The following is a 12,644-nucleotide window of genomic DNA, read 5'->3' on the forward strand; positions in this document are numbered from 1 at the left end:
GGCTGTGTGCGGTAGGGAGCGGCTGCCAGGGCTGCAGGGTCCTGCGGGAATCCCGGGAAGGGCTGCGGCGCCCTGGTTGTAACAACCTGACTCGGAGTTTGGGTTGAGATCTTCTGCATCCTGCTTCTCCCGGCTTCGTAGAAAATTCCATGGTCTCTTTTATGACCATGAGTAATCAGGAACTTGGTTTTATGTCCTGTTTCAAAGGCTACACGAGGCCCCATAATTACATGCTAATACGGTTTTCTCGGGACTGAATCGGGGCCAGATCCTGATCTCATGCTGGTACAAACCAACAGGGTAGTTCACTCCGGGAGCTCTGCCTCTTCCTGCTCCACCTCCTCCTGACAGCGACAGTAGTTTTGGTGGTGACCTGCCAAGTCTTCTGCTAATGGTTAGTGTTTTGAGTCGGTGCCTCGTGGGTATTACCTGCCTGCAGGGCTGGTTTGGGTTAGCAGCTAGAATTGTTTCCGAGTTTTTCCTGTACAAGCTCAAAAGCTGAGTGTCTGTAGAGAGGGTCTCCCTCGCTCTTTTGCCACCCTCTTTTCATGTGCTGACATGTTCTCCATGGAGAAACTCTCTGTCCCAAACTTTAGAGGACTTGGTCTTACCTGGACTTGCCTTCCTCCCCTTAAACAGCATCCTAATCTAGGAGGTCTGCCACTAAAGTCAACTTTTTGGAGCAAATGAGAGTAAAATCAGGAAGAAATTATCTGAAATTGGTCCTTTAATGTAGGATGCTGCTGAAAAGCTTGTTGAGGTTTGCTGGTCCATGAAAATGCTCTTTAGTAAATGCCTTGGTCTTTAATAAAAAATAAATAAAGTGTTGAAAGGTTTTTGCCGTTAAGTGTCTTCGTGACAGCTTCCCCCTTTAGGAAGTAACTTTACCATCAGGGATGGAAAGATGTTGATAATTCAGAGCAGAGTAGCAAAAAATGCCTTCCTTCTGTAAAATTATTCTTCCATTTTATATTGGTCCAACACTTACATAAACAGTCCTTCGGCAGTTACTTAGCCTGTAATACATTAATGTGGAACACTGTAGCCTCTAGCGAAAGAATCAATGGATCAAGCAACACCAAGAGGTACTTTACATAACAAAGCTGCAGAGCAGAATAAATGTGTCAAAGTCAGTAATTCGGAGACATATCTCGGCTCTGCAGGAACAGGGCAGGAGGAGTCCGGTTGTGTTTCAGACCCAGAGCGAGCAACCGATCCTAAATTCACACACAAGACTTAGGTAATCGAGTTAAATGTATAAAATTTCCTGGAATAGGAATACTTACTACAACATCTTGGGCTACATGATAAATAAAAGAAACTAAGTTTAACCCTTTTGGCACTGGACTTGTCTCTCATCCCAGTGTCCCAACCCCAGCCCCGGGTGTTTTCGAGGGGGCAGCCTGCACTGAGCCGCCCTCCGTCCGTGCTTCTCCTGACCGCCCATCACCGGAGGTCAGGTGGAGTGCTGAAGCGTGAGATTTGTTTTCATATCTATTCCAACCTAAATGGTTCTATGATTCTGTAAAACCATAATCACTCCACTTTCACTCTCTTGCTTCTCTTTAAAATTTTTTCCATTGAAAATCTGGAAGTTGTGCTTATCCGTAGAAATGCTCCGCAGTCAAATCCCATAATCTGTGGGAACTACAGTAGGTGGTTCATGTAGCTACAAATTAAAAATGAGTATGGAGTGAGACATTTATATTGCTTCACATTTAGATCAAGAACAAATGTCGGGTGTATAACAGGAATGGAAAGGGTTTGGTTCCCTATTGCTTCAGCACAGTTCTGTTTGTAACTTTAGACCAGGTACTTAGACCGGGGATTGCAAAAGCCTTACAGTGCAATTTGTAACATGTCAGAATCTGACCCAGTTCAAGGACAAATTTTAGTTAAGATTGCTGCACGATTGCGTTTGTGCATCTATAGTTATTTTATTCCTCAATAGTTATTTTATTCCTCAATATTTCCATTCTACGTTTACAAGTTCAGGGGAGCATCTAACTATACAAGTATTTATAAATATTTTAAATACTGACCTCTGCTTTTTAGGGATAAATATGGGTCTTTTTTAACACAGTTCTTCAAGCCCCCAGCCACAGCAGCTCAGGCAAACAAAAATCTGTATATAGCATGTGAATTATAAAATGCTTTGAATTCTAGCTAATGCCTCTGGCTCTAAATGAATCGTCTGCATGTCTTTGGTCATGTCCAGGTGACCCCCCGCTAACTGGAGGTGCACAGCGTGTGTGTGCAACTGTGCAAGGGGCATCTCAAGGTTTATTATTTTCTTATTTCTGTATTAAATGTGGTCATAGTATGTGGGTTCTCTCCTATCATCTTGTGGGAAGGAAATACTCAGCCTCCGCCGATGAAATCATATTTTGGATCCCAAATTTGGGCTATTTCCTGACTCCGCGGTATTCCCAGTGAACTGGGTAGGTGCTTCCACCCTTTTTGGAAACTCAGGGCTGAGGTCTCTGAGGAGCGTCCGGGTGTCCTGAGATCGGGTGTTCCCACAGCAGGTAAGGGATGGAGAAAGGGAGTTTGCTTTCTCTCGTGGGCTGCGTTTTGTAATGTGAATTAAGTTGAGATCACCTAATTGACTGCGCGTCCAAAAGTAAACCGAAGTCAAGCCACGTTCTTCTTTCTCGTCTTACCGGCACAACTGACTGCTCCTTTTTCTCCTGGTACTTCCAATAGCTGTCTGAATTTCTGTGGGATTCACAAAACCATTTTATCTGCTGTCTAAAACAGAGCAAGTGGACAGAGGTATTTATTTCCCTATGTATTTTTCTGCACTAAATAGCTCTGCAAAGGAGAGATTAAATCCTCATGCAAATATTGAATCAAGAAGTTAACAAGAGATTAAATTAATAATAGGGGAAAATCGAATGTTCTTGTTGTTGTCATTTAATGGGAATTTTTTGCCTGTGCCTACAATAACTTTTGGGAAAAACTACACATATAAGTATTTTTCAAACTGAAACCAGATGGGGGAATGATAGCCTGTTTTTCTTTGTGGGAGGCTATGTTTTCATGGTACGCAAGTAACTGGAGGCACATTAAAATCGAATTTGGCTTTTGAGGCTTGTCCTTCCTATCTCTTACAGGAAGGATCAACTTTTGATGTTATGAGTTTCAGTTTGTCCTAAGAGTAGGAGATTCTTTGGCGGTGGGGCCGCAGGTTTCAGCAGAGTGGAGTTAACCGCTTAACCAAAACCGAAGCAATGTATGCCCGTTCGGAGAACGCTGGTATTTTGTTTTTAAAGATCCATCCCAGGCACAGATGGCACAGAGACTGTGGGCGATGAAGTGTCCCCAACGCAGCCGGTAGCGCTTGTGCTTTCAATTCCAGTGGCACCAGCGTGCCACCATCCGCCTTTCACCCAGCCCGGCTGCTGGGTGCCCAGAGGAAAACCAGAAAGAGAGCAAGCTGGCAGAGGAGCAAGGAGTGATGCTGGGGGACTGGGCAAACAGATTGAGGTGGGTGATGGCAAATCTGCCTTTCCCTTGGTGTCACCTGTACCCCCAGGATTTGTCCCCCTCTGCTCAAAGGCATGGCCGGGTTGGGGCATTTCCAAACTCCCACTTCTCTCTGGTTCCCACGGGGAGCCGAGCAGCCTTTGCTTAACCATGGGAGATAAGTCTGGTGCAGGCGTTTCTCTCAGCTGGGACCCTCGCCACTAGCCCTGTGTGGCTGCGGAGTAGCACTGTTGTTGCGCGTGGGATGGAAAGGGATGGGGCGCAGATGGTGCTGCCGGTGCCGAATGCCCCCGCTTTCCCTGGTAGCTCCAGAGAGCACAGCACACGCGTTCTTGGGTGCTGACATGGGCTCCTCCTCACATCTGCTCCTTCCTAAGGATCCATAAAATCCAGCTTAAAAGTCTGATTTCCTCTTTCCTTGGTGACGTGCAAAGTCCATTGCAGAGCGTTCTTAAGTTCTGGAGATCCAGCAGCAGTTCCATCAGGAGGAGGGGGTCTTTGCTGTCCCGATCAGCTGAGCTGATCGCGTGTGGCTCTGGGCATCTGCGATGAGAAGATCCATGTGGGACCCAGGGACTGCAGTTTTGAGACCGCACAGATGAGCTGGGCTCTTTTTTCTCCAGCTTTCGCTAGCACAGAGTGAGTAAGCGGTTGTTTATTTTGTGTTCAAGGAAGGAGGCTTACTTTTGTTTTTTCTACAACCTATTTTTTTTTAATTGATAAATTTGGTCCGTGTTTTATCTTGAAATGATTAACGCCTTTTTTGTAACAGTCATCACTAAAAAGTCACATCCCACGTGGCTGTTGGTATAATTAATACCAGTAACAAAGCAGGATGACCTCAGCCACAAGCAGGGGAGAGCTGGAGAGTACTTAGCGAAGTTAGATCTTTTCAAATCATCTGAGCCTAAGGAAATCTATCCTAGGGCTGTTAAAGAGCTGGTTGTTGAAATCCTGTCAGCATTACTGATTATCTTTGAGAATTCATAGAACATAGGTGAAGTAATGAAAGAACGGAGAAGAGCTAATAAAGTACCTGTCATCTAAAGAGAGAAAAAAGGAAGAGCCAGGACATTACAGAGCCATTACTGGAAAAATACTGGGGAAAAAAATTATGAAACAGGCCATTTCTAAATACCTCCAAAAAACAAGGCGGGTGACTACAGCCATCGTGCTTTTGCCAAGAGCAGACCATGTAAAAGCAGTCGTCTTTCCTTCCTTGACAAAACAAGATGCATGAATAGAGGATAAACAATATATGCTTTTACTGAGGCTTTTGAAACTGTTTCACATAAAATCTCATAAACAACCCAAGAAAAGGGTCTGTAAGAAGTAGGAAATACTGTCCGGCGGACAAAACGGGTGGGAAAGTCTATTCAGCAGTTATCAATGGCTCGCTGTCAGAGGGAAGGATTTATCAAGGGGGCTTCCCCGAGGTCTATCTAGGGGTATTCAGGGTTTTCATTAATGATGTCTAATATTAGTAGACCACGCTCAGGTAGAGGGTATTGGCGCACATGATGAGTATTCAGAATAATCATGGCAATGCAATCAAGTCAGCAGGGCTGCACTGTTGCAGGAAGGGCAAACGTCCTGCTGGAATATATAAATTCTTTGTGCTCAGAGTATGTGAATCCTTCCTGCTCTCTGCCGCTGGTAAGGCTAGAGCTAAAAGCTGTGGCACAGTTTTGGGCATTCCCTTCAGGAAAGATATGTCCCAGCTGGAGAAAATCCAGAGGACGGTGAGAATAAGCAGGGATCTAGAGACTGGATTCACAAGGCAGGGTTGGACCAACTGGGATCATTTAATCCAAACGAGAACATTACTGGGAGGGAAGAGGCAGTGGACAGTTTCCACCTGTATGAAAGACTATTGCAAATAGAATCATAGAATCATTGAGGTTGGAAAAGACCTCTAAGATCATCGAGTCCAACCGTCAACCCAACACCACCATGCCCACTAAACCATGTCCCTCAGCGCCTCATCTACACGTCTTTTAAATACCTCCAGGGATGGGGACTCCACCACTTCCCTGGACAGCCTGTTCCAATGTTTAACCACTCTCTCAGTAAAGATAGAAGAGAACAGTCTTTGATGCCAGTGAGCAGAGAAGGGCTCATGGGTTTAAAAATTGTCAAGGAAGAGCCAGGCTAGATATTAGGAATAATTTATAGATAGTGAAGCAGCGGAGCAGGTAGCTTGGGAAGGCCAGGGACCTGGCTCCATCACTCAACCAGGCTTCTAGGAAGAGTTTAGACGAACACCCTACAGTACAGGTAGACATGACTCCACCTTGGGGCAGCAGGAAAGACTGGATGGTTTCTTGAGGTCTCTTCCAGCCCACTGCTCCTATGTTTTTCTCTTTAAATAAATTATAGTTCTTCCGGGCACCTCAATTTTGGCTCTTCTGTGCCAATGGCTTAATATCAGAAAGCTCCGGTGCTGCGTGGTGACCGTGTCCCAGTGCTCAGACAGAGCCTGCAAGCTCCAGCCAGCCCTCGACCATGTTTAAGAGTTTACAGCCTGTTGTTGTTCCTTCTGGACAAATATACAGTCTGCTACACAGAATATGAGCTTCTCCTACCTACTGTATGTTTATAACAATCTGTGATTTAAAAAAAATAAAAACCAGTCAAACAAAGAAGTCTAACCTGTAAAAAAGTTATGGGTGTAGGTGCCCATTTTCTGACAGAGGGGTTTGGTAACAGTGCAGGGGACAGAAATGTAAGGAATAATTGTTTTTGGGCCTAGAACCAGGAAAACTACTTTTCCAAATTAATCCAGTGAGAGCCATGAATCCACAGTATTTCATATCACACTTCATAAAACTCCAGTCATAATCCATAAAACTGACATTATTAGATTAAAAACCTCAGTTCCTCCTATAAGGAGCTCGCTCATTAGACATGCTGTAGTTTTATAACCTTAAAGTTCCTACCCAATTACCATGATTAATACTGTGCTTTAATAAAAAATTTTTTAAAATCACCACAGGGGTTGATACCATCTGTTTGTTATAATTGTGCATTTAAATATTGTCCAGCAAGAGAAAGACACTCAGTAAACACAAATCAAGACCAAGGTAGGGAGGACACAGCCCATCCACCGCAGCAGAGGTCCGGAGGGTGGAGATGCGGAGGTACGGTTGGGTGGTGATCGTGGTAGGAGCACAGAAGGCTGAAGTTACTGAGAGATGTGTGCAACAAACTCTCCTTCTTCATGCAGCTGATGGGGAAGGAGCAGCGATGCTCTCCGAGCTCTGCCAGACTCTTGGAGGGGCTTGGTGTCCTTGCCCCCAGCCGTGGATGCGGAGGAGGCCCAGCACCCACACCTGCTTTGCATGGGGGTGAAATAAGACCTTGGGAAGTTTGGTGGCTCACCCTGAATCACCAGCACCAGCCTCAGGCGTGCGCCCCCTTTAGTTCCCGGGGCAGGAGGTGAGCACACGGTGATCAGAGACCTCTGCCCTCACTGCCCTGAGAAATTCGTGTTAAATTAAACTTCCCGCCAGGAACCGGCGTGGCTCCGCTTTGCCAGGGCGGGGAGAGCAGGACACGGAGGCTTAGGAGGTTTCACGCAGAAAAGGAAGGATTTAGGTAAACGTGCGCTGCCTGCCAAGGCAAATACTGGTTTGAATCGCAAAGGATCCACTAACCCTGGGGGATGCTGCGCTCGCAGGATCAGCGCTGCAGAAGACACCGGTTGCTCAGCTGACAAAGCTTCACCCTTTAATGCCGGCCGGACTCATCGATGAAATAACATACGCCTCGTGCAAAAACGGCCACGAAACCGTTTGCTAGGACAGCCACCCGTCGGCATGTTTGAAAAATTACCTGTTTTCCTGTTAGTTGACTTTGAAGCGGGAGTTCCTTTGAGGTTTATTTTTGCAAAGCTGAGGGGTTCACGGTGCTCAGCCCCCCTCGGGCAGGGTATAATATTAACCTGTGTTTGAATCTGCTGCCAGTGCCCGGGCAGCAGTCGCAGCAGCTGGCGTGAGCATCAAGACTCGGTCAGAATAGCTGAAGTTAAAAATGCGTCAGGTTCGTGATTCCACCCACAGACCAGAAAACGCCAAACTTGTATTATTTTTGAATCCCCTGATTTTTAAGGGCTGGTGGAAATAAGATATCTTGCTTCTGACTTCCAAGCAATAAAGAGAGGTGAATCACTACTAAAAAAAAAAGCCCGTGGACCACCCAGTCGCTCCGTACGAGGCTGTAAAACGAGCCTCGGCCGAAGTGGCAAAGTGCAGAGCTATCTTCTTAATACTACTGCAATTGCGCCAGGCAAATCACATCAGAAACGGATCAGAGTTTCCTAACAAAGTAGCTAAGCGAGAAGTGTGTTAATGAATACAGGCTGATTAATACGCATTGAACCGAATCACATTCGGGTCAAAGGGGGAGCACCAAACCTCGAGTATAACACGTTATGTTCAAGGACCTAACATGTATGTAATTCAGATTTAAATATTATTTTCGTCTCATAATTCTGGATAATTATCCAACTCAGGATAAAGAAGTAATTATTTTTTTAGCTAAATAATAGTTAGGGCTTTTGTTACTTACTGTGATTGGTCAGATCTCTCATTTTTTTAAGATTATGTGACTCTGTTACTGAAGAGTCCTGCTGGCGTTTTGAAAATCGTAACTTGCAAATCACCGTATTTTAAAAAATGGTGCCAATCATATAAAATATGAAATGACATGTTTTTAACGTTTATTTGATGTCGTTTTTAATGAGAAAACATACCTCTTTTTAACAGAACACTGGCTGAAAGTCCTCAGACTGAAATTGTGCATGTTTTATTGATGTTTGCATTGTGGAATACTATTTTGGGAGACCACCTCTTATTTTCGAGCGGGAGAGCATGCACCACAGCGAGCCTGTTTCAGGGAAGGGGAGGGCACGCTGGATGGGGGCATTCCGGGATAAAGCATAGGGAAACTCCGGGGACAAGTGTTTGGGCACGCAGGTGTTTCAGGGAGAACGTGTAATTAAGACATTGGATTTGTAATTGGGAAATTTGGGTCCTACTTCAGGTTCTGCTGCAAGACTTACGTGATCCTGAGTGAGTTTCTTTAAGGTGATATCCCCAGAGAGCATTGCTGAAATAAGAATTAGATGCCAAAATTCTTCCGCTCTCTGCCTGTAACACAGCTGTAATACATCCTAATTTTGATCTAACTTTGTCCGGTATGTTTAGATTTAGTTTTTTTCAGAACAGGAACTGTCCTCTTACCATCTGTTTTGGCAAGTCCAAGCTAAACGGGTCCACGTTGCGATTGGAGCCTCCTCGTGTTACATGAGTATAACAAAATCCTGATAACAAACCCCCAGGTAATGCCCAAAAGCCCTTGAAAACAAATGAAGCGTGCTGCTTGTGAAGGGAGGTGGTGGGCTCATTTCCTTGTCCCCAGCCGTACGGTTGGCACTGCCGTGGAGACCTTGCTCTCAGACAAGCCCCAGCAGAGGTCGGAGACCTCTGAGTGAGGTCAAGAGACACCTCTCTAAAAGCCAAGGGCAGCATGAAAGAGTATGTAAAAAATATATCGCAGTGTTCCTAGACCTCCCAGGATTTAGCCACAGACCTGCTCTGTTACGTGGTCTGTCTTGTGCTGTAGTAAGTTTTACCATGATAGTGGCTACGCGGTACGTTACACAATGGGGTTGATGCCTGGCAGTACCTGTCTGAGCTTTCATCGTCCTGGCCAGAGGAGGGGAGCCTGCAAAGTTCACTAAGATTTCCTCTTTGCTTGGGATGTAGCTTTTTCGTGTTCATTGTGGAGTTTTTGTGTATGTTGGAGAAGGCAGACCCAAAGGTGTGCTTTGCCGTGGGAGTGGGAAGCCTGTGATGGTCTCCAGCTCCCAAGGAGTCTGCTTGTGTTTGACTTGAGTCGGCTCTCGAAGGCAGCTGGGTTTCCTCCAGAGACCCGCTGTCTTTGGCTGCAACGTGGGCTGGAGGAGCAACGGAGAACTTCAGCTGTGCCTCTTGGGTCTGTGGTGGGTCCTTCAGCTTCTGCATCTCCTCAGGGTTTCTGAAAGCTTTGTCGCTTGTTCACTGAAAGGAGACCAGTGGTAGGCCAGTGAGGGGGCTGAGGCTAATTTGGCGAGACCAGTGGTGGGCCAGTGAGGGGGCTGAGGCTAATTTGGCAGGAGTGTGGTCCTCGTTCCAGCTCCTCCGCCTGCGGTGGGATGCTGGAGGGTGTCGTGGGTTCGCATGTTTGGTCTTGCACTGTCTTGAAAGTCTTCCTTGGCCACATGCGCTAAAAATTGTGAGTAAACAGTTCATGGGAGGATAAAGTTCAGCTGCGTGAATGGAGGAGTGTTCTTTAAATAAGGTAATAGTGGTGCCAATCAAGGTTACAGCTTTCAACCCAGCTGGAAGGTGGGGGAAGTTCTCATTAGCTGGTCTGAAGGCTGAAAAATAAATGACTTTGTTACATCAGGGCATTATTTTTCAACGTGTAATACATTAAGTCAGCTTTATAACCATCATTTTTTATGGATGAGATGGTGAGACTACTTTCTTTTCTTCCCTTTTTTCCTCCTCTTTTTTTTTTTAACGTGTCTGAGGAACAGCTAGTTAGTTAGGGCTAAACCCTAAGTAATGTGACTAATGGGACGAGAATCCAAATCAGCCTCAAAATTCAAATAGTCCCGAACAGGTATCGACTGTTTTTCTCTTCTTGTCTTTGTGTGCATGGATTCCCATATATTGTTTTATGCCAACATACTAAATGGCTCCTAACACGTTCCTTTGGGACCTGCGATGGCTGGGCAGCCCCAGGGAAACCCAAATGTGTCTTCACGGCCTCCGCCCTGGGGTTGGCTTCGTTTGACACGTCGTTTTGCTGGCACTGGAGCAAGTTCACAACGTCCGTTCTGCATCTGGTGTAAGTCTTGGTGTCAGCAAGGTTGAGCTGGCAGCAGTCCCCCCTCAGATGAAACATGGAGCAATTAAATGCTTTGGCTGCTTTCGGTTAAAAACCACATTGTGTATGAAAGCAAAGCAATGCATTTTTGAGTCCGTCAGTTCTCAGCGTCCTTGGTGGTGTCGGTGCAGCCCAGCCTCCTGCCTTCCAAAGGTTAATGAGCAGATAGGATGGAATTAGGCTGTGCGACACGCGGGATGATGCGCCGTGGGTTAGGAGCAGAGACATCTGTGTGATGCCGGCAACTACGTATTTGGAAACTGCTTATGTGTAGGGGGACTTGTGTGCACGGGCTGGCCAGCACTAACGTGACACCCGGGCGGAGAAGATAAATGCAGCATTAAAACACAGTGGGAGGGGTAGTTCTGGCTGAGCCTGAGAAATGGCAGCATCGCTGTACAAGTTCCTGGTGAGACCTGTCTGATATCCTCCTTACGGTCCTTGTCAGCACCCAGAAAGATTGATTGAACCTTGCTCGGGTTGAGGGCATGGCTGCTGGGATAAGCACGCAGGGAAGTCCTGCGGGAGAGGAGACCGGAGTGGTTTGGTTTGCTTAGGGGTAGTTCTGGTTGAGCCTGAGAAATGGCAGCATCGCTGTACAAGTTCCTGGTGAGACCTGTCTGATATCCTCCTTACGGTCCTTGTCAGCACCCAGAAAGATTGATTGAACCTTGCTCGGGTTGAGGGCATGGCTGCTGGGATAAGCAGGCAGGGAAGTCCTGCGGGAGAGGAGACCGGAGTGGTTTGGTTTGCTTGAAAGTATAAAGGAGGAGAAGGGATGTAACTGTATAAATAAAACGGGGGTCTATGAACAGGTAAAATACTGGCTTAGAAAAAAAGAGTAAGTATAGGCTGGGCTTTAATAAATTTAGGCTGGAAAAATAGAAATTAAAACCAATGCTTGTGAGGAAGCAGAAATTGCTCTGTGCATTCGGGTTTATGTGAAGCTCTAATGAAAAGCTCTGGCGGGGGGTTGGCGCGTACCTTGAGCAGGGGTGTACCTGCACCTTCCCCACGGCTGACGTATGAACGTGGCGAGGAAGTGACGTCTTACAGCTGCGATTCATGACCAAGGCTAAACGGGCAGTGCCCGAGCGCGGCTGCCTGAGGACTTGCTGGAGAACTGCAAGGAAGTTCCTCATATTTTTCAAGTCACGCATTTTTCAAGAGCGAGACAAAAAATAACACGTGCCTACAAAAAGCTCTTCCCAATGTGTACAAATATTTACGGAGACTCCTCCGAAGGCTTGCAGATTTTTCCACTTTCTCTGCCTTACACATGCAAGACATTCTCCTCAACGGCCAATAAAAGCTAAAATTAAAGAAAATGCCTCTTAAAAAAATGCACACTTCTATATTTAATGCTGCTCTTTAATTAGAAGGTCCAATATTTCCTCCTGAAGGGTTTCAGGAATGTGGCTGTCACAGATACGTCGGCATAAGCAGGAAGCAGACGATTCCCCTGGGGCCAAACCGCTGCACCCGTCAGCGGGAGCACTATGGAAATCAAGTCACACTATACCCTGGCTGATCTTTCCGCTGCTGAAAGCAAGGGCAGAGCTCGCGTTGCGAGCCAGTGGGGTACATTTGGGCTGTAGCCTGGGCAGGGAGGGGAGAAGTTTGCCGCCATCACTGTTGCAATCATGGAAAATCAGCAAAGTACGTGCTAGGGTGCGAAAATCCATCCAGCATTTCCTTCACCACACTTTTCTGTTGTCATTTAAGCAGATGCAACACCCTCTGCTGCCTTCTTTCCCATTTAGGTGCTTCTGATCATAAGTGGAAACCTGAGTTTCCTCAACTGGCTCACCATCGTGCCCAGCATCGCCTGCTTCGACGACGTCAGCCTGGGGTTCCTCTTCAGCTCCAAGCGAGGGGGGGTGAAGGAGCGGGTGGCGCAGATGCAGCTCAAAGAGGCAGCCGAGGAGCAGCTTCCCCTGCGATACGGTGAGTTATTCCCGGAGCGGGGAAAAAGTTGCACAGAGGTGTGTTTGGTGTGCTTATCTCAAAAAGCTGTCATCTTCTGGAGCAAACGTGGGTGGGCAGGGAGATGACTCTGCCCCTGCATGGTCTCCTCTGTGGGTTGGAGGGTGCCTGGACCTCGCGCTGCGGAGGGTGAGCGTGAAGCCGGTGGCTGGTTCACAAGCGCCTGCGGGGGCATTGCCGGGGGGGGATGGCATTGCTGCAGGACATGGCATTGCTGCGGGGGGATGGCATTG

General features: G+C 46.8%; 1 protein-coding gene across 1 annotated transcript in view; it reads left to right on the forward strand.

Annotated features, from left to right (window-relative positions):
- The window catches only part of LOC103904923 (lipase maturation factor 1-like), a 130,232-nt gene that overhangs the window by 82,955 nt on the left and 34,633 nt on the right, over positions 1 to 12,644 (forward strand). The window contains exon 3 of the mRNA XM_009286473.2: positions 12,189 to 12,372. Coding sequence (XP_009284748.1) covers positions 12,189 to 12,372 — 184 coding nt within the window. The remainder of the gene's footprint in view (positions 1 to 12,188; positions 12,373 to 12,644) is intronic.

The sequence above is a fragment of the Aptenodytes forsteri genome, unplaced genomic scaffold, assembly GCF_000699145.1.
Source record: "Aptenodytes forsteri isolate BGI_AS27 unplaced genomic scaffold, ASM69914v1 Scaffold55, whole genome shotgun sequence".
Lineage (NCBI taxonomy): Eukaryota > Metazoa > Chordata > Aves > Sphenisciformes > Spheniscidae > Aptenodytes > Aptenodytes forsteri.